Genomic DNA, 22500 nt, shown 5'->3' on the forward strand with positions numbered 1-22500 from the left:
GACTTCTTACTTATACTCGTGTTGCTCTGTGAGGCAGCTGTTCATCTTCTGAGAGTTTGGTTATTTTGGTTATTTAGTTATTTTGGTTATTGAAAATAACCACGCCTCCTGACTGTGGTTATTTTCTGGCTGTTTATTTAAAACCACCAGCAGCTCAAAGTAAACTAACGAACAATCTTTTAACGTGGTGTCTGAATGAGCCGTTACTTTTCTTTCAGCGCCACCATGAGGTTCACCGTTGTGCTTTTAAATGAAATCTCTTTCCAAGCGTTGGATGGGTTGTGATGAAACGTGCTCAGGATGAACCGTAATAGCTTTGGTGATCCTCTGACTTTTCATCAAAAAACTGAAAATAGATGAAAGGCATTTATTGATTTTACTTTGATTTATATTGAGTTTTACTGACGGGTTGTATCCTCTAATCTTCATACGTACGTGATTGTTATTAGCAACATAGAATTGATTAATAATTAATAAGTCTTACACCAGCATCTTCATAATTAAAAGAAATAGCAATTCAAGTGTAAACCGTTCTAATGCAGCAACATACAAATGAAATGAAACAGGAATTTAAATTACAGTATATAATTTATATAAGCATAGAAATGAATTGAATAGATATGGAGCTCGGCCTCATTAATACCTTTGATGAAAACAAGTCAAAAACTAAAATATTGTTGTCGGAACACGCTGAAATATCTCTCCTGTGCCGTCTCCCGTAAATACACGTTTGTCATATTTTCTGGGAGCTGATCCCAGTTTCCTGCAGTGTATTGTGGGTAAAAATGTTTAAGTGTCATTTAGCTTGTCTGTGACCGCGGTGTTGTCATCAAGATTGATGCTTCCATTTACCTAATGTCTGCCCCCCCCCTCTCTGTCCAGGTATTGACTATAAAACCACCACCATCCTTCTGGACGGGAGGAGAGTGAAGCTGGAGCTCTGGTAAACACACACACACACACACACACACACACACACAGCTGTGGTGTTGTGGACAATAGAGCGACAGACTGCTGCTCTTCTTCTGGAATAACTCGGTCCTGTTCTAGACCTTCCAGACCTTTAAGGACCTTTAAGGTGTCATCATCGTGTGGTGTCGAACCACCAAGAGGCTTTTGGTTTGATGCATCTTGAATATCTCAGTTTGATGAAAGAGTGCAGCCATCTGAACATTTAACTCGGCGTAAACATCATAGAGCTTCCGAAGAGCTGGAACGACATGATGCGGATTATATCTCTCCTGCTGGCAGAGAGAAGGAGAATGCTGTACGTCACTGGGGTCAGTTACATAACGCACATTTAAAAAGAGTAGGAAGGTTTATAGAATGATTCTATACTTTGTAAAAACAAAGCATATTTGCAGACACGTTTCTCTGTTATATAATATCTACGCCGTTGAATATTATCTGACAGTAAAACACAACGCGCTGCAGGGTGTATGTGCTGTACTGCAGACATGGTTGGTGGTACTCCGCCTCTGCATGTTGTTCCAGGCCTCGCAAACCTTCTTGCATCAGTGGAGATGCAGCAGATGTGTGTAGTTGTCAGCTCGCTCTCACTGATCCACTGTTTGGTGGAAGTAGCCCAAAGAATTCAGCTGCTCAGGGGAGAAGCAACGCCTCGTCCTCCCCGTGGACGGAAAAGTTTAAGAAGCAGAATCTTCTTCTGCTTCTTGCTGCCTCAGTCTTTCCTCTCCGGTCTCACTGTCGTCTCACTGTCCAAACGCCGTCTGCTTCATTTCTATTTCTAGTCATCTGTCTCTCAAAGTCCTGCAGACACTTGAAGGACACCTTTTCTTCTTGTCCTCAAACGAGAGAGGAATGCATCTCTTATGTCCATTAAAACACCATCAACACACACACTGTAGTTTGTTTTGACTCAACCCCACACACACACACACTGTAGTTTGTTTTGACTCAATCCCACACACACACACACTGTAGTTTGTTTTGACTCAACCCCACACACACACACTGTAGTTTGTTTTGACTCAACCCCACACACACACACTGTAGTTTGTTTTGACTCAACCCCACACACACACACTGTAGTTTGTTTTGACTCAATCCCACACACACACACACTGTAGTTTGTAGTTTTTATGTTGAAGAGGAGAATATAAGATGTTCTGGTGGTCTCTAAGAGTCTAAAGAGTAGTAATAATGTGCTTTCTATTTTATTTATTTATTTTATATGACTACGTACAATATCATCGACAAGACGTTTTTTCTGTCTCTGTGTAGTTTTCCTTGCTGGCAGCTGAAAACAGACGGGAGTTATTTAGATGAATGTTTCTTTCTCTCTTCAGGGACACTTCAGGACAGGGCAGGTTCTGCACCATCTTCCGCTCGTATTCCCGCGGTGCTCAGGTGAGAACCGAACCACATCCATAGATTAAGTAGATCCCTACGCTGCATGAAGTAAACCTGCTTGACTTCATCTAAATAAAGTTTCATAAAAGTCTACAGGATCACAGACGGCATGATGCTGCTTTTGACTGCTTTGATACTCTGATGTTGATGATGATGATGTTGTGTGTCTCTGCAGGGAATCCTGCTGGTGTATGACATCACTAACCGGTGGTCGTTCGATGGCATCGACCGGTGGATTAGAGAGATTGATGAGGTGAGTCACAGTCGTCTGTTTGATCATTTCATGTCACACAGCGCTGCTCAATGAACGCAGGAGGAGACTAGTTCTATTTCCAGGAGTTAAAATACGACTGTGTGTGTGTGTGTGTGTGTGTGTGTGTGTGTGTGTGTGTGTGTGTGTGTGTGTGTGTGTGTGTGTGTGTGTGTGTGTGTGTGTGGGGATATTTTTGGCCTGAGGAATGTGTGGTCAGGTGGTCTTTCCTGCTCCGCCTCCACAGACGTGTTGTGGTTGTCGGACACTTTTTCAGGACAGAGCTGAAATGGAGATGAAGAGTTTAGTTTTCGTGAAAGAAGCTACATGCTAACAGCTACCAACGGAGGTTAATTCTCCCGTGTTGATTTTCTGTTCTTTTTATTTCCCAGCATGCTCCTGGCGTTCCTCGGATCCTGGTCGGTAACCGTCTACATCTGGCCTTCAAGCGTCAGGTTCCCACGGAGCAGGCGAGGGCGTACGCCGAGAAGAACGGCATGACCTTCTTCGAGGTGAGCCCGCTGTGCAACTTCAACGTCATCGAGTCCTTCACGGAGCTGTCGCGCATCGTCCTCATGAGGCACGGCATGGAGAAGTTCTGGAAGCCCAACAGAGGTAAGTCGGGTCAGAGAGACCAAAGAATCACGACATCAACAGTCACAAGAACTGAGGGAACTTCCTGTAGACTCCTCCATGTTAAACTCACCGCTCTGCTGCTGGCACGCTCTCTTTTACTCACAAACACTGTTAACCACGCCTTAGTGACAGAGGAACGTCCTTTATACTCCCATTTAATCATGAGTCTGGACCTGGTGTCTTCAGGTCCTGTTGATCCTTCAACACCTCAGATTCAGGTCTGACCTCCCGTCCCCGTCTGTGGCTCTCAAAAACATCTTTTTACCCGTTTTAAAGCTCCTGTACGGTCCATTTTAAAAAATATCCAAAAACAAATATATTTGACAATTATTAGTAAAAATGTGGAAAAAAATGTTAAATATCCAAACGTTAAATACAATTGTGAATAAAAATTCTAGAAATGGTCTTAAAAATGTAAAAAAATATTCGAAAAATATCCTAAATATGTGGGGGAAAATGGTGAAAAATATTTAAGAAATGTACAAATATCGGTAAAATACGTTTTTAAAAAAAAGATAAAAAGTGTCTCAAAAAGTTGTTGTGAAATATTCAAATATTTAATAAAATTGTGAATAAAAATTGTAGGACATTTCTGAAAAATATACGTGAAAAATCCCAACAAGCCAGAGTTTAAAATATCTTCCTGCTGATAATAAGAGGTCTTGGTAGGTGAACGGTGGGTCATGTCCCAGATATCAGAGACCCTAACGATCCTACCTGACCTCTCTGCAGTGTTCAGCCTCCAGGACCTCTGCTGCAGAGCCATCGTGTCGTGCACGCCGGTCCACCTCATCGACAAGCTGCCGCTGCCCGTCGCCATCAAGTCCCACCTCAAGTCCTTCTCCATGGCCAACGGCATGAACGCCGTCATGATGCACGGACGCTCCTACTCGCTGGCCAACCCGGCCGGCGGCTCCAAGGGAAACAGCCTGAAGCGCTCCAAGTCCATCCGTCCGCCGCAGAGCCCGCCGCAGAACTGCACCCGCAACAACTGTAAGATCTCCTAATTCACAGGAGGTTCCTCCGCCAGAGCCGAGGGGAACGGGACGGAGTTAGCTGCAGGAGAACATCCCCCGAGCCTGAACTGCAGGAATGACGGATGGAGGGATGGACGAATGCTACCGCTCACCTTCATGCTGAAGAGCATGAAGTTCTTTCTTCTCTCTGAGAGACGGCTGGAGTTCAACTACATGTACAGAAGTCACGACTCAGCGTTTTGGTTCCTCTACGTGACGCCTCATCCTTCACTTTCCTTCCCTCCCTCTGTCTGGTTTCATTCCCCCCTTCTTTATCTCTTTTGTTTTTAATGGCCGATAAGCTATCGATGGAGACACGAGGGAGCAGGCCCTCAGTATTGATCGTCGTGATCTTTGGGAGATTAAATGTTTTGGCTGAAGGGAAATCTTGGCGACAAGATGAGTGATGGTTGTAGTTTTAGGTGGAGGTCTTGATCCTGGACCAGGTCTCAGGTCCAGACCTGCTGCTGTGCCTCAATGTTCTCGTAGACGTGTCAAAAGAAGCCAGTTCACCCGCAGCAAACACACAAAAGCACCATAAATATGTTTCATTTCTATTCTTCTTCTGTGGTTTCTGACGAGGGATTCGGTGATGCTTGTTGCCATGGATACCACTCTTCAAGGTCTCTCCGCCTTCTGGTGGAATTTTATTTTTAACTCGATGACAGCTGAAGACAAACAGAGTTTAGTTTTTTCATATTTGTCAACAAAGCCCATTGAAAGCTGAAGATGTTTTCTTTTTTTGGCACAAGAGCTTCTGGGAGTTGTAGTCCGGAGAGAGTTTACCCAGGGTGCTCCTCTTCTCTCCTCACCTGTTTCTTTTATTGTGACACGCTTCACCTCATCTGTGTGTTTATAATAATCACTTTATCATATTAACTCATATTTTACTGATCAATTGAGCTCGAGTTCAGTTTGTTCCAGTCGTCACAGATTTAAACAAACTACAAAACTACTTCCAGTTTCAGCTCCTCTAATGTGAGCATTTCTATCATCTTAAAGTGAGAATACTTCGGAGTGTTGTTTAGATGAAACCTGTTATTTGAAGACGTCTGCTCGGACACGTTCACTGTTTTCTGAATAAACATCGCGTCTCATCAGAACTACCTTAAAGGACCAGACGGTTTATTGTACACCTGGACTGAGAGAAGCGTTCATTCATCTGTTAAGCAGAAATACTAAACATTATGTTGGAGGTTTTGGACTGTTGATAAGACGAAATACAACATTGAATTGTGAGATGAGTCAACATTAAAAGGCCAAATTATTTTCCCTCCAAAATTTACAATTCATTTCACACCAACAGGAGGAAGGAGTGCGTTTGTTGGGGACTATTTTCAGCGGCGGATTAATATTCATTTGGTGTGTTTTTCTAAGAGGGAACGGAAAGAGATTACGGTAAGTATTATTGTTTGTTTTGGACTTTTTATTTTGGGGATTTGTTGACAAGAAGAAAAATAGAGAGCGCCACCATCTGTGTTAGAGATAACGAGCGCTGTTTGTCATCGATATGAATAAGTTATTGATTTTATAAACGATCATCAGTTCTCTCTCCCGCTGCCTTCATGTCCCGTAGGAAACGGCAGCTTCGAGTGGACGAGTTATAAATATTAATTTATCTCCAACGTGATGACGACTTAAAGATAATCAGAACTCGAGTCCAGCACCAAACCAAATAAAGAAATATTCGGATTCAAAACACCATTTTTGAGGATTCGGGTTTGTTTTTTTTTCGTAAATTTGTGATTTGTTTTTATGTTTTATCCGACATTTATAACTAGAATTTCTGCGTTTTTTTCCCCGCAAATATCTGACAAAAGATTTTAGTTTGTTTTTTTTGATGAATGTGACTTCATTATTTTAGAGATTATTTAAAGTCTGAAAATGAAATGTTTTTTAACGGGTCAGTTTTTGAGACATTTACATAAACAATCTCGCACATTTCTTTGACTCCTTGTTTGGGTTTTATGTGTCCAATACGTTGAATTTGGTTTAATTTAGACCTTTGAGGTTTATCGGACAAGAGAACTCGTTTCGTTTGTTTCCTCCGTGTTTTTAAAAATAAGGAATTTGACTCGAGCTTGTTGCCAAGATTTTCAGTTGAACAGGAAGAGGCTTTCATTGTTGTTCGTCTTAACGCCCTCGTTAGGGTTAATGAGCTGTGTCATGTTGTTGTGTTCTCATGTTCTTCATCCTCTTTGTTTTGTGAGATAGCAACACAAAGCTTTCCCTCCGTTTTCTCTTCATCCTTTTGTTTTTTACGGACTTCTTCTGTGTTTTTGGACTCTTTCCAACATTCTGTTGAGTTTCTATTTTGGACATTTTGTTTTTTTAAAGGTGGAAACGTGTGAGAGGTTCAGGGACATCCTCTGATGTGGAAGAAGTATTTGTACAAAGAAGCAACGTGTGATAATTATGACGACTTAGACACAAAAAAAACAACTTGTAAAACACTATTCTGGTTTTTGGCTGAAGCTGCTGTGTGTGTGTGTGTGTGTGTGTGTGTGTGTGTGTGTGTGTGTGTGTGTGTGTGTGTGTGTGTGTGTGTGTGTGTGTGTGTGTGTGTGTGTGTGTGTGTGTGTGTGTGTGTGTGTGTGTGTGTGTGTGTGTGTGTGTGTGTGTGTGTGTGTGTGTGTGTGTGTGTGTGTGTGTGTGTGTGTGTGTGTGTCCGCGTGTGTGTGTGTCCGCGTGTGTGTGTGTCCGCGTGTGTGTGTGAGAGAATGTTCTTCAAACACAAAGCTCAACATGTTTAATTTTTTTTAAATTATTGATTGTACAGCTTCAAGCGTATGAAGAGATGAGACTTTTTTTCACAATAAAACTATTGAATGTTGAAGTCGAGATGTCGTCATTTGTTCACGTGTGGATGCTTTGAAGGAGTTTGTTTATTTTGGGGAGGCTGCCCTCTGCTGGACGTGATCGCAGACATCAGGACACGTACGTGTCCTCGTGTTAACGAGTGAGAGCAGATCTCAGGTAAGCTTCTTATTTATTATCACATGTCGCCTATATTATTCAAATCTCTGTTTTATATTCTTAACAACCCATGTCTACATTTGACACACTTCTAAAAGTTCATAGTTCAACTTTATTGTAATTTTCCAATAAATAAATCTGTATAAAAACAAGGTAGTATAAGACACGGTATTTACAGTACATGATGTATGTGTGTACACACAATATGTACTGTATCACATGGTGCATACAAAGTATGTGGAAGTGGAGCTAAATAATGAACTATTACAACATTGTAAATTTGAAAAAAGCAACATAACTTACAAATACATCGGAATAAGAGATGAGAATAAATATATAAACAAACAAATAAAAACACGTACATTTGACGTCACCAAATATAATTTGATCTGAGATGTCTGAATTTTTCCCTAAAACTTAAAAAAATTATTAAACTCAATTATTAAAACCGCTTAAAAAAACTTAAACAACCTAAAAAGAATAAAGTGATTCATAAAACATTTTAAAATGAACTTATTTCTTAAATCATTGCTTCTTAAATACTCTTTAATATTATTCATGTTTTATTCGAAAGGAGAACAAAACGTTCTTAAAACAAAGCTTTTATTTTGACATTAATAACCTGTAACCGGAAGTGTTTCGTTCCAGCTGCTGAACACACGCGCTACCTTGACAGTCGAACGCTGCACGTCGAGCTGCTTGTTATTACAACAGACCTACCGAGTGTCGGTCCGGTCCGGCCTCTGAAACACAGCCGAGGCTCCGTCATCATGTCCGGCGTGCAGCTGCTCAGAGTGCTCGTGAACGAGCGTCTGTCTGCGGCCGCAGAGGAGATCTTCGAGGCGGTTAAAAAGACCATCGCGGGCTACGAGGAGGAGGTCCTCCGGCAGCGCCGAGTCCTGCAGACAATATTAAAACCTGAAATAAAGATTAACAAACTCTCAGGTTTGTGAGTTGTAGCTTAATTTAGAGAATTGTTTTCTTATTTAATGTTTGAAAGATCACAAACAACTGATGTAGCTTCTGTTATTTGATGTTATATTATTTGACGTTTGTTTACAATATTCAGATTTACCCTGTCCAACCACTGGATTTAAATATTTTTAGTCGAGTTAATAAAATCTATAGTATTTGGTTGGATTGTGATCAAATGTCAAAGATATATTCACGTTTATGCCAGAATTTATTTACAGAGATTCATTTATTTACAGAGTTTGCATTTTCTCTGTACCATCTAATCATCAATTACAAAACAGATATTTAAAATCTAATAAAATACATATTTAAAGTAATTGTTCGCGTTGGGTAAAGATCAACAGCTCCTCCTGGTTGTATCTAGATATTCTGGTTGAGATTCTCTTTCATTAAAGTTTCTTCCTCTGTTCTTTCTTCCAGTAGACCAACCACAGCTGGCTCTCTCCGTCTGGGACGAGGACTTCCTCTCCGACCGGCAGCAGCAGCACCACTGTGATCAGGACTGGAGCTCCGGTCTGGATCAGGGCGACCAGGAACCTCCACAAACAGAGAAGAGCCGGGAGGAGGAGGAGCTTCAGGAGGACGACGACGACACCATCAGGTTCGTCTTCACTCCTCCGTACGTGAAGAATGAGCTGGACCAGCCTCCGGCCGGTTGTCAGAGCGCTACAGGAGAAGGAGATCCTCTGCCGAGCACTTCAGCTGAGCAGGACCAGACGAAGGTGGAGGACGATGACGGAGCGTCCTCCAGCTGCTCTGCAGCCGACAGCGGCGAGGAGTGGGGGGGCAGCGTGGGATCGCAGAGCGACGACGGCGACCGCGGGTGGACAAAGAGGAAGGAGCCTCGTTCACCGACGGCTCAAAAACTTCACCCGACTAAAAAAGCAAAATCGCGAATCCGCTGTAAAGTGTGCGGGAAGGCCTTTCACGCCAACGTCTCTCTGGTGAACCACATGGAGGCTCACCCGAAGGACGTCTGCGGTGTTTGCGGGGAACGTTTGGAGACCGAGGAGGGCTTCCGGGTTCACCTGAAGACGCACGTGAAAGCTGAAGTCTGCGGCATTTGCGGGAAATGTTTCGGGGCCTCGAGCTCTTTGGAGACGCACATGAGGGTCCACACGGGGGAGAAGCCGTTCAACTGCAGCGAATGTGGGAAATCCTTCAACTGTCACCACAACATGATGCGACACATCCGGATCCACACGGGGGAGAAGCCGTATCCTTGCACCGTCTGCGGCAAATGCTTCAACGACTACTCCACGATGAAACGCCACCAGCTGCTCCACGCGCACACGAGGAGCCGTGACCCGAACAGCACGTCTGCAAGCGAACACGTCAACGACGCCGAGGAGAAGATGACGATGTCATCGCCACCGAAAAAGCATCAGACTCGGACCATATGTGAAGTGTGCGGGAAAATGTTTCACTCCATGGTGTCTCTGGTGAACCACGCCAGGAGTCACGCCACGGACCTCTGCGGCGTGTGCGGGGCGCATTTCGACTCCGAGGAAAAGTTAAAAGTTCACCTGAAAACTCACAAGAACGGGAAGGTCTGCGAAGTGTGCGGGAAGTGTTTCGACAGTCAAGGAAACCTGGAGATGCACATGAGGATCCACACGGGGGAGAAGCCGTTTCTCTGCAGCGAGTGCGGTAAATGCTTCAACTGCCGACACAATATGATGCGACACGTCAGGACCCACACGGGAGAGAAACCCTACCTGTGCAACACCTGCGGCCGCTGCTTCAGCGACCGCTCCACGCTGAAGCAGCACAGCAGCACGCACAGCGGAGAGAAGCCGCACCGCTGCGAGGTCTGCGGTAAAGGCTTCCACCGGAAGACATACGTGAGGCTTCACATGAAGAGCCACGCGACTGAGAAATGACTATTCTCTAGATATGGTGGCGTGTAAATAAAAGCTTTAAAATGTGCCGAAATCAGCTTTTTTTACTTTCTTCATGTCCGTTGGCTGTGATCTAATAGACCCTTTCACAGCCAACGTCATCATCAACATGCGGAGACATGGTGGCAACGATGAGTGAACAAACTTTAAACAATGAATTAAGACCGTTACCGGCATCAGAATGTCTCGTTGTTGATTGCTCGGATGAGAATGTGTTTAAAATTGATGAAAAGGGACAAAACAACCACAAAGTGACACAAAACAACTACAAAGAGATGCAAAACAGCTGCAAAGTGACTCACAATGACCATAGAAAGGGCCAAACAATCTCGAAGAGATACAAAACAACTACATAGAGACACAAAGCAACTACATAGAGACACAAAGCAACTACATAGAGACACAAAGCAGCTACATAGAGACACAAAGCAACTACATAGAGACACAAAGCAACTACATAGAGACACAAAGCAGCTACATAGAGACACAAAGCAACTACATAGAGACACAAAGCAGCTACATAGAGACACAAAGCAGCTACATAGAGACACAAAGCAGCTACATAGAGACACAAAGCAGCTACATAGAGACACAAAGCAGCTACATAGACACAAAGCAGCTACATAGACACAAAGCAGCTACATAGAGACAAAGCAACTACATAGAGACACAAAGTAGCTACATAGAGACACAAAGCAGCTACATAGAGACACAAAGCAGCTACATAGAGACACAAAGCAGCTACATAGACACAAAGCAGCTACATAGAGACACAAAGCAGCTACATAGAGACACAAAGCAGCTACATAGACACAAAGCAGCTACATAGACACAAAGCAGCTACATAGACACAAAGCAGCTACATAGAGACAAAGCAACTACATAGAGACACAAAGTAGCTACATAGACACAAAGCAGCTACATAGACACAAAGCAACGACATAGAGACAAAGCAACTACATAGAGACACAAAGCAACTACAAGGAGACACAAAGCAACCACAAAGATACACAAAGCAACTACAAAGATACACAAAACAACTACATAGAGACACAAAACAACTACATAGAGACACAAAGCAACTACATAGAGACACAAAGCAACTACATAGAGACACAAAGCAACTACATAGAGACACAAAGCAACTACATAGAGACACAAAGCAACTACATAGAGACACAAAGCAACTACATAGAGACACAAAGCAACTACATAGAGACACAAAGCAACTACATAGACACAAAGCAACTACATAGAGACACAAAACAACTACATAGAGACACAAAACAGCTACATAGAGACACAAAGCAACTACATAGAGACACAAAACAGCTACATAGAGACACAAAACAACTACATAGAGACACAAAACAGCTACATAGAGACACAAAGCAACTACATAGAGACACAAAGCAACTACATAGAGACACAAAACAGCTACATAGAGACACAAAACAGCTACATAGAGACACAAAGCAGCTACATAGAGACACAAAGCAGCTACATAGAGACACAAAACAGCTACATAGAGACACAAAGCAGCTACATAGAGACACAAAGCAACTACATAGAGACACAAAGCAACTACATAGAGACACAAAACAGCTACATAGAGACACAAAGCAACTACATAACCCTAACCCAGCAATGTGCAGCATAAATGCAGACTTACAGAAAGTGTTCATAAAGGAATTAAAATGTCAGAGAGACTCAAACACTGGACGATCTGACAGTAGGTCAGAACTAAACCTGTGACTGTGGAGTAGGATCGGGCCTTCCTGTGTGGAGGGCTTCATCTACACAGGAAGCAGATGTGACCGGCTTCCCAGGAAGGACTCAAACCTGTTTCCTCTTGATGTCGATGTCTTTGAGTCGTTGTCCTCACTGTTCTGGAGAGTTGGAAACTTCCACGCTCACATCTGCAGACAACTAAAGCCCCAAAATCCCTGATCCCTGTGCTGCTGGCTGGCAGGATAGAAACCCAACACCACAGCTGTGTTGACCACGCCCATGTAAACACATACGAAAGTCATCACGAAAGCCATGAAACAGTTCAACAAGTGAAACAAAAGTGAAAGATGAACGCACGTTTCCTCCCAAGGTGCTGATATAAAGCAGAGTGAACTCACAGCCTGCACTCCTGGAGGAACGCAGAGAGAGAGGTACGTGAACACACTTTCTGTTTTAATGCATCTTTATGGCAAATATTGTTGATATGAGGAGATGAAGTGACTTAGTCAAAATAAATGCTCCTCATGAACTGTGTTTAATCCCAGTTTAGTTAGTTAGCTTTCAACTATTATAATAATTATGTTAATAATCAACAGAACTCTCTGTATGAATATGCGCAGCAGAATGAAGCGTAGTCTTTATACTGCCATTGGATACGATAGTAAAACAGTTAACGGTGTTTTGTTGAGTTTTTCTTTCTCTGAGTTGAGTTTTTCTTTCTCTTTCATTGTGAGCATGTTAGCATTTAGCTCAAAGCTAAAATAATGCAGCCTCTTTATTCATTTCGATGGCGCCGGTCCACCGACACAATGGAGCTGACAAACCGGAGGCTCTGGTTAAAAAATGCAAAGTGGTTGAACCTGCTTCATCGTTTGCTTTCTTGTGACGTCTCGTTTCGACAGGATAACAGTTTGTGTTTGTGCTAAGCTAGGCTAAACACATCCGGAACTTGAAATGTGTTGTTGACTTACTTCTAAATTCTCTGGTTTCATTCCTGTGTTGCTGATGTTTCTTCTCATAGATTCCTTCTGAAGTCTAATAACCCTCTTTCCTACAGAGATCCTGACACCAACATGCAGTACGAGTGGGCTGAAGATGACTTTGCGCTGCCCTATGGGGTATTTCCACTGGGCCTCTCCGAGCCAGTTAGTGGTAGAAAGTACGTCATGTACCACGGCACCACCAAGGCGACGGCTCAATTAATCCTGAAAAACGGTTTTAAACAGTCTAAAGTCGGGATGCTCGGCCCCGGCGTCTACCTCAGCAGAGACCCGCAGAAAGCTAGCCGCTATCCCATTGGTCACCCGGAGTCTGACAAGATCGTCATTAAGGTTCAGGTCAACGTGGGCCAAGTGATCGCCATCAATCGTCAAGGCCACCCACGTCAGAAGACCTGGCATGACCCCAGATACGGCCCGGTGTTTGACACCGCCTGGGTGCCCCCCAACTGTGGAATGGTGCCGAGCGGTTTGGAGGAGGATTGTGTCTGGGATCCAGATCGAATCAAGATCCTTACAACCATCAAACCACGTCCAGTCCCATCTTCTGGTGGATGTGGTGCGTGGGGCTACGAGTGAGCTCTACGACATGTTACCAATTTATTTTGTATGTTCAAATGTATTTTTATATATTTGGATAAAAAGTAAATGACATTTGCATTTTATACTGTGTCATTGAAACCTGGAAAATAAATGGTTCTTGTTAAATATGAGTTTCTCTCTGGTTATGTTGAAGGCGGAGTGTGATGAATATGTTTTTATTTTGAGACATCCAAAGTCAGAAGTCCCCACGAAGGATCACCTGATCACACCTGAGACAGAGAGTGAACAAAACAAGCAGCACCTGCTCAGGTGCTATCACCTCCACGCTCATCAGGAGGTTAAACAGGCCGCCTCCCTCCTTCTTCTGACTCCCTGCTGAGTTATATAGGCATCCTGTAAGTGAGATGAATCATTTGAAGAATGAATTCAACATTTTGTAGTCTAAGAAATAGTCCAGCACACAATCCCCTGTAAAACCAAAACATGCCGTTGGATCTGTGTGAAACACATTCCAGCAACATTTTATAACCGATACATTTGATGATTATAACCTTGATTAATTGTTTGGTCTATCTTACATTAAAGTGTGAGTGTGCTACAGTAAAGGTATCAGAAGGTGTTGTCATGTAACGTCTCTGTTTTATTCGTTAATTCCTTCAAAGATATTAAATTTACCCTCAAATGTTTGGCATCATTGCAGCTCTAAAATAGATGAATGTCCTTGAAAGGCTAATACGTATACATACATACATGTACGTCCATTAACGTAACAGTTACTGGGTTAGCCTTTGTGCTAACGTTACTGGGTTAGCCTTTGTGCTAACATTACTGGGTTAGCCTTTGTGCTAATGTGGCTGGGTTAGCCTTTGTGCTAACGTTACTGGGTTAGCCTTTGTGCTAATGTGGCTGGGTTAGCCTTTGTGCTAACGTTACTGGGTTAGCCTTTGTGCTAATGTGGCTGGGTTAGCCTTTGTGCTAACGTTACTGGGTTAGCCTTTGTGCTAATGTGGCTGGGTTAGCCTTTGTGCTAACGTTACTGGGTTAGCCTTTGTGCTAATGTGGCTGGGTTAGCCTTTGTGCTAACGTTACTGGGTTAGCCTTTGTGCTAATGTGGCTGGGTTAGCCTTTGTGCTAACGTTACTGGGTTAGCCTGTGGTCTAACATTACTGGGTTAGCCTTTGCTCTGGGTTAGCTCGCTGAGCAGCAGCTCTAAATTGTTCTTTGACACAGTGAGTGTGTATTCATGGGTAAGTTGAAAAAGTTCCTCCAGTCTGAAAACGCCTACTGTTAGCTTTGTCAGCACTGTTGCCGTTGTTAGCGCTGTTGGCACGTTGACTGCCGGCTCAGGCGTCGCCATGTTGAGAGCCGTGTGGAGGCAACAGATATGCTCTGACTAATGTGGTGGGAAACACTATTCAATCGTAGCGAGTGAGTCCTATAATACTGAATACTGAAACAAGAAACATTGAGGAAAGAAGTTTGTCCGTAAAGTATTTATTCTCTGCGCAGAGAAGACTCAATCGTCACACAGAGGGCCTGTGTTCGCTGTGGGATGGAGAGAGTGACCTGTGTGCCGTTTGAGCAGATCTTTTAAGGGTCAGAGCATCAAGAGAGAGGGGGGAAGGTGTGTTTCTCCAAGACATCTGGTTTGTTCTAATCTACACATTTTACAATAGTACCTGAAATAAAACATTTACTACAGATCCTGTGGTTTACTACCTCTACTAAACACTCAGTGATTACTATCTGCACTCCCTACAGCAAAGGTCTGTGACTCATCTATTCTGAACAACAACACTCACGACAGTTTCGATTTACGACTACTCGAATCTCAACATCTGAGCAGCATTCCCTTCCAGATTCTTCCTTTGAAGGGAGCGGTGGCCGACATACAGTACAGTAGTAAGTAAAAGATAGAATAAAGCATGTAAGCAAGTCACAGTAGAACATTATACAGCACAATGACATTTTCTATCACACCAATCACACAAAGCACTGTTGAAACCCTAAGAACCCTCCATCATAAATCACACCTTTTCCTGAAGGAGCTTTAAAATCTGTTCAGCACCCTCTAACCTTTGACCCTCTTCTCCTAAACATCTGCATCACGTAGATGGCATGTGATCCACGTGACCTCTTCACCACGGAGGCCAGAAAGTGGACGAACTATAAAAGGACACATTAGGTCTGAGTGTCCTGGAGGACAAAGGTCCAGATCCAAGACGTCTGTAAGAAGATGGAGAGAGGAAGAAAGAAAGAGGGGAAAGAATCAAATCTATCTTCAGATGTTTTCAATTAGATTTCTGTTTCTGTTTCAACATGCATGAAATCAAACGAATCTGGTGGAAAGTGTTTTAGAAGCAAGCAGTGATGGAGCAGAGTGAGATTCATCAAGTGTGTGTGTGTGTCTGTTTGTGAGTGTGTGTGTGAGAGTGTGTGTGTGTGTGTGTGAGCGTGTGTGCGTGTGTGAGTGTGAGTGTGTGTGTGTGTGTGTGTGTGTGTGTGTGTGTGTGTGTGTGTGTGTGTGTGAGTGTGTGTGAGTGTGTGAGTGTGTGTGTGCGTGTGTGAGTGTGAGTGTGAGTGTGAGTGTGTGTGTGTGTGTGTGTGAGTGTGTGAGTGTGTGCGTGTGTGCGAGTGTGAGAGTGTGAGAGTGTGAGAGTGTGTGTGTGTGTGTGTGTGTGTGTGTGTGTGTGTGTGTGAGTGTGTGTGTGTGTTGTCTGCATGGCTGAAGACATGGAGAGGTCATCATCTCCTCAGTTCATATTAAGAGGTTTTGTTTCGTATTAAATCATTATTATATCTCATTTCATTGTGTCTCACATCAGTTGGCCCAACACTGAGTGATTGATGCCACGATGGAATTCAACGAAATACATTTACTCAAGTAATGTACAAAGTCATGGTACTTGTACTTTACTTGAGTATTTCCATTTCCTGCTACTTTCTGCTTTTTGCTACACCTCAGAGGTACATATTGTACTTTTTACTCTACTACACCTCAGAGGTACATATTGTACTTTTTACTCTACTACACCTCAGAGGTACATGTTGTACTTTTTACTCTACTACACCTCAGAGGTACATGTTGTACTTTTTACTCTACTACACCTCAGAGGTAAGTGTTGTACTTTTTACTCTACTACATCTTGTTGTGGCAATTTATCATGTTGTTCTTTTCGGTGTAACTTGCAACAGTTAAACCCTGAATATATGCAGACGAGGCCATCCAAACTCATCCAACCCCAAATAATAAATGTTATCACATCAAAGGTATTTTCTCTTCCCATGAAGACAATACCAAGGCTGGGACCTTGGCCTTGGTGGATGCAGGCGGACAGAGGAGGAGGACATCTGCGAGGGGGGGGGGGGCGAGATAATGCGCATGTAATATGAACTATTCTCTGTTGTTAGACCTCCGAACCATCTGTGGGGAAAGAGCTCTATTTCAATAAATATGAGTTTTCTCATCACGGTTATTTCTCACTGGGAGGTTAAAAAGATTCATTTCCACCACACATCTCAGAGGTAAATATTGTACTAATACATCTCAGAGGTAAATATTGTACTAATACATCTCAGAGGTAAATATTGTACTAATACATCTCAGAGGTAAATATTGTACTAATACATGTCAGAGGTAAATATTGTACTAATGCATCTCAGAGGTTTTTTGGTATTAATACATTTTTGTACTTTTACTGCAGTAAAGGATCTGAATACTTCTTCCATCACTATATATATATATATATATATATATATATATATATATATATGTGATACATTTGAAGATTGGAATTTATTGCTTTTTAGAATCAATTGATGTGATTTATTAAATATGTTTTTCCACAAAACGAAATGCTGATGTCTTTGATTAATTGTCTATGCCGCTCATCACTGCACATGAGCATCTGGGCAAAATCATGACTTTGTTTTTCTTTCTTGCAGCAGTAAAACCATCTGTGACTAAAAGAGGCGACTGGGAAAGTCCCAAAACGTCTACGCTCATATCTACAGATACAACGTCCCACTGGCTGGACAGAACTCCAAACACCACCACTGGGTTGACCACACCCACACGAAAGTCACAAAACAGAAGAAAGGAGAAGCGAAAGTGTTGATGAACTGTTTCCTCTCACATCGTGTCGGTCGGTGCTTCTATAAAAAGCACGGTGAACTCACATCCTGCAGTCCTGGCAGAACATAGAGAGAGAGGTACGTGAACACACACTCTGTCTTTTGTTTTTGTAAAAAGTGCATTTTTACAGTGAATATCATCAACAGTGCATGATCGAGGAGATACCGCGAGTTGGTGTGATGGAGCGTGAGCTCTTCGAGCTTTGCTGGAATGTGAATGTGTGTGACTCAGCTGTGAACTCGCTGATAAAAGCTCCTTTTGAACTGTTTAATCCCACTGAGATTTTCTCAGAAACAAAACTATCCGTTAAAGTGGGGCGTACACTGTTTCTGGGGAGTTTTTCCGAACCAGTTGTCTCACAATAGAGGGAATAGTGTACAGATTATAAAGCCTCTGCTCTAGTGTTGACTTGTATGAATAGATTTGACTTTACGTCACGGCTTAAAGTCTCTCTGACTGTCACGGCTTTTGGCCCGACTGAAAGCAACGCCTGCGTTTGACGATATCTTTTCAAACTGTTCGTGACAGTTTTTTTCTTTTTACAAGGTTTTGTTGCCTAAAAACAAAGTGGTTTTGTTTCTTTACAGCTAATTTTAGTTTTTAAAGTAATGTCGTCCTGAAAAACAAAGTTGTGCCGGGATTAAAATCCAAATGGCAAAGGGATAGAGTTTCAGCAACAGTTTGACCTTTTTGACCTTTGGCTGTGAGGAACACACATCAAGGGGTCATCGACACTGAATCAGGTCTGGTTCTGTCAAGAAAACCTCTGCTGCTGGCAAGAGCGTCAACGAGTGTCTCACTCTGTTTACACCCATTAACAACATGTTCCTGATGAAAACATTAAAACATGAAAATCTCTTCAGCTTGTGTTAACCACAGACCTTATTTCAAAAGTCTAACCAAACCCACATTCAGAAAACACATCATGACTGAGACGAGGCAACAGGAAGGGCAGAAATGCTGACTCATTTACGTGTTTTAGGGCTCATACCTGCAGTATAGATCATATTTAGTTTTTTAATTCTTTAGTTGTACTTAATTACTGTGGATTTTGTACTTTTCGTACTTTTTGACTGAGTTGATATTCTTACTGTTTGTTACTTATTTACTTTTTCATGATATTGCTCTTGTTTATTTTTGCTCTGTATCTTGTTGCTCTGTCCACTTTGCTGCTGTGATCTGTGAATGTCCCCACTGCTGGACCAATGAAGGATGATCTTATCTTAGCACTCTGTTAACATTCTAATTTAGCATGTTAGCATGCTGACATCAGCTAATTATCAGTAAACACAACTCATTGGTAATGCAGGTATTTGGTCATGAACCACAGTATAACACACACTAACATATTGATCTGATGGTGGCGCTTGATGAAAAGTCAAACATCATTCTGAGGGGAACAAGCTGCCCTTCATAACCACACGGGGTTCCTCCTCCAGCGGTGGCCCTTTAGAGCGGGTCCATCCTGGAGTACTTGCAGTCCTCCCACACCTGTTGCACACACACACCTACATCCGTTGATAAGGCCGACTTTTTAGCCTGAAATAAGTGATACGGCGGTGGCTGGTGTTATTAAGTTATCCTGGCTTTTGCCCCCTTGAGCAGGCTAAGATGGTGTTAAGGCGTGTAGATGTTGGGGGGTGCGTTCGTAGGTCAGGGGTCACTGCACTGGGTGGGAGTAGTGCAGCTAGGCTGCACACCTTTTCAGTTTCATTTGCAGTGCTGTTCAGTTTTCTCTTGGACTCCTTCTGAAGTCTAATAACCCTCTTTCCTACAGAGATCCTGACACCAACATGCAGTACGAGTGGGCTGAAGACGACTTTGCGCTGCCCTATGGGGTATTTCCACTGGGCCTCTCTGCGCCCGTTAATAATGGAAAGTACGTCATGTACCACGGCACCACCAGCAGGAATGCTCAATCCATCCTGGCCCGCGGTTTTAGCCAGTCTGAAGACGGGATGCTCGGCCCCGGCGTCTACCTCAGCAGAGACCTGCAGAAAGCTAGCGCCTATCCTAAACGCCATCCTCAGTCTGACAAGGTCGTCATTAAGGTTCAGGTCAACGTGGGCCAAGTCATCGCCATCAAATATCAAGGCCACCCACGTCAGAAGACCTGGCATGACCCCAGATACGGCCCGGTGTTTGACACCGCCTGGGTGCCCCCCAACTGTGGAATGGTGAGGAGCGGTTTGGAGGAGGATTGTGTCTGGGATCCAGATCGAATCACGATCCTTACAACCATCAAACCACGTCCAGTCCAACCTTCTGGAGGATGTGGTGCACGGGGCTACCAGTGAGCTCTACGACATGTTGCCAATTTATTTTGTATGTTCAAATGTATTTTTATATATTTGGATAAAAAGTAAATGACATTTGCATTTTGTCACGGTGTCATTGAAACCTGGAAAATAAATGGTTCTTGTTAAATATGAGTTTCTGTGTAAATATGACATGTTACATATTTACCTTTTGAAATACTCTCCTCGTAATTGTCTGCTGCCACTCAAAGAGGCAAAAACACAAGGACACAATTCAGACATGGAGGCTCAGTCTGAAGCACGCTGGTCTCATCCAGCGTTTGTAGCTTTACCTACGAAAATAGTACAACGCAAAAGCCCACACTGGCTGAGCGTGAGTGGACAACAAGCTGATCATCCAGCTGGGAGAGCGCTGTTCAGGCGGCAACCTCCGGTTCTTTAAGTGAAGTCAAAGCTTCACGTGTTAAAGCTGCATTCTCTCTAGTGACCACCAGGGGGCGACTCCTCTGGTTGTATAGAAGTCTATAGAAAATGACTCTACTTCTCTCTTGATTTATTACCTCAGTAAACATTGTAAACATGAGTTTATGTCTCAATCGCTAGTTTCAAGTCTTCTTCAGTACAGCATGATGTTCATTTAGTACATTATGGTCCATTTAGAGTCACACAGACCATAAAGCAGGGGATGCTTTAGGGCGGGGCTACACGCTGATTGACAGGTCTCTGACGTACATGGTGTCTCTGTGTCACTCCTCCTCAGTCCAAATATGGTCACTTCCTGTTCACTGGTTGCAGAAAGCCAAGATGGCGACGACCGTAATCCAAGATAGTCAAAACCCTAAAGTCAAGGCTTCAAAAGGTCCACAAACCATTGAGTGACGTCACGGTGAAAAACATACACCTCTTATGTACAGTCTACAAGTGAAACGAGAAGTCAACAGTGATGAATTTATCATGCTGAAATCTCAACCTAATCTCAACCTAACTCAGTACTTTAGTTGTCTAAACCTAACAAAGAAGTTTAGTTGTGTAAACCTAACTTAGTAGTTTTAAGCCTAAACCTAAGTTTACTTTGAAGACAGCAGTTTATTTTGAAAAGACTGTATGTATGTAACGAGCAGAAATTGACACATTTTGCTGACTTTCATAGGAAAACACAGGAACAATGAGAAGCAAAGTTTTGTAAGATATCAAATGAACCGTTGTTTGGGGATACGTTGGCCTGGAGCGTTTCCCGATCTGGGGCTGGGCCCCTTCAGGGGAACGCCAATGATCACGGGAGGTGCGCCAGGATTTGTCTGCTTTGAGGCTTTTAAAATTAGATTTGCAAATGAAAAGCGAAAATCATAATAACACACTTACTGCATCATTTATAAGTTATAACAATTAAACTCATTTTTTTTTAAAGGCTAACTAATTTCATACAAGAAATCACTTTATTCATAAAGAGGATTGTCCCATGTGATTCGTCCCAGCGGGATAAGGCCTGAACTCAGAATGGAGCAACTGTCTGTTTCGTCCAGCGAAATGGCTTGTGACCTGTCAGGGTTTGAGGAGGATCTGAAGGCCCCTCGTGGACCTGCGTGGCCAGCGTCGTGCTGGAGGGGGGGGGGAGAGGCCGATGTGTCTTCATGTGGCCAGGACGGAGGTCCGGGGCGAAGAGACAGATTCTAGCTGTGTTGAAGCTTATAAACCTGGTCTCACAAATAGTGGGGGGCCTTTTCTCGGCCAGTGGGGAGTTGGTGTCAGGTTTGGCCGGAGGCGGGATGTGTGGTCATCTGGGCAGATGTTGCTCTGACTCCATGTCAGAGCAACAACTGGGCAGATGTTGCTCTGACTCCATGTCAGAGCAACAACTGGGCAGATGTTGCTCTGACTCCATGTCAGAGCTTAGTGAGGAAGGAAAGCATGTGAGGTGGCACCAGACCCCAACATTATTATAGTTATTATTATTGTTATTATCATTATAGTTATTGTTGTTATTATTGTCATTATTATTATAGTTATTAATAATATATTTATTTGTATTCTATTTATTGTTATTATATTTATTATTATTAATGGTATTGTTGTTGTTGTTATTATTGTCATTATTATTATAGTTATTAATAATATATTTATTTGTATTATATTTATATTTATTGTTATATTTATTATCATTAATGTTATTGTTGTTGTTGTTATTACTGTCATTATTATTATAGTTATTAATAATATATTTATTTGTATTATATTTATATTTATTGTTATATTTATTATCATTAATGTTATTGTTGTTGTTGTTATTACTGTCATTATTATTATAGTTATTAATAATATATTTATTTGTATTATATTTATTGTTATTATATTTATTGTTATTATATTTATTATTATTAATGTTGTTGTTATCATTTTTTGTATGCGGTTTATGGGATGTAGCTGATGCTTCTCTCCTTCACTGGTTCACAGACTGCAGCGACGTCATTTGCTCTAAATGACGTCATAAACGCTTTCACTAAACTGTGGAGATGTTGAGCGGCCACATGAGGGCCTCTGGTTCCGCTCTGCTGTTTGATAAACCTCCGAACCTCTCTCTCCTCATTTCAAGCCTTTGCCAAATCCCCTCCTCCCGCCTCCTCTGTGCCTGCCAGTAGCCCCTCTCAGGCCGCGTCGGGGAGCATTCACACCCCGCTGTCGGCGTTTAGCGGATGGGGCTCTCAGCTTGA

At 42.7% G+C, this 22500-nt stretch overlaps 3 protein-coding genes across 5 annotated transcripts in view; all 3 read left to right on the plus strand.

Moving 5' to 3' along the window:
- The window catches only part of LOC306786816 (ras-related protein Rab-40C), a 14139-nt gene extending 7037 nt beyond the window's left edge, over positions 1-7102 (plus strand). For all 3 annotated transcript variants that reach the window (XM_079281696.1, XM_079281694.1, XM_079281695.1), the window contains 5 exons: positions 883-943; positions 2310-2370; positions 2549-2626; positions 3016-3238; positions 3992-7102. In XM_079281696.1, coding sequence (XP_079137822.1) covers positions 883-943; positions 2310-2370; positions 2549-2626; positions 3016-3238; positions 3992-4266 — 698 coding nt within the window. In that variant the 3' untranslated portion in view covers positions 4267-7102. The remainder of the gene's footprint in view (positions 1-882; positions 944-2309; positions 2371-2548; positions 2627-3015; positions 3239-3991) is intronic.
- A 5091-nt stretch (positions 7103-12193) lies between these two features.
- Positions 12194-13564, plus strand: LOC306786822 (uncharacterized protein). The gene is made up of 2 exons (XM_079281704.1): positions 12194-12289; positions 12916-13564. The coding sequence occupies exon 2, from the start codon at positions 12932-12934 to the stop codon at positions 13433-13435; it is 504 nt and encodes a 167-aa protein (XP_079137830.1). The 5' UTR covers positions 12194-12289; positions 12916-12931; the 3' UTR covers positions 13436-13564.
- A 3927-nt stretch (positions 13565-17491) lies between these two features.
- On the plus strand, positions 17492-19955 carry LOC306786821 (uncharacterized protein). The gene is made up of 2 exons (XM_079281703.1): positions 17492-17611; positions 19312-19955. The coding sequence occupies exon 2, from the start codon at positions 19328-19330 to the stop codon at positions 19829-19831; it is 504 nt and encodes a 167-aa protein (XP_079137829.1). The 5' UTR covers positions 17492-17611; positions 19312-19327; the 3' UTR covers positions 19832-19955.
- The last annotated feature ends 2545 nt before the right edge of the window (positions 19956-22500 follow it).

Source organism: Melanostigma gelatinosum, assembly GCF_949748355.1.
Source record: "Melanostigma gelatinosum genome assembly, chromosome: 13".
Lineage (NCBI taxonomy): Eukaryota > Metazoa > Chordata > Actinopteri > Perciformes > Zoarcidae > Melanostigma > Melanostigma gelatinosum.

What these genes read in the sequence shown, in the direction of transcription:
- LOC306786822 (XM_079281704.1), top strand. Translation starts at nt 12,932, where the DNA reads ATGCAGTACGAGTGGGCTGAAGATGACTTTGCGCTGCCCTATGGGGTA.
- LOC306786821 (XM_079281703.1), top strand. Translation starts at nt 19,328, where the DNA reads ATGCAGTACGAGTGGGCTGAAGACGACTTTGCGCTGCCCTATGGGGTA.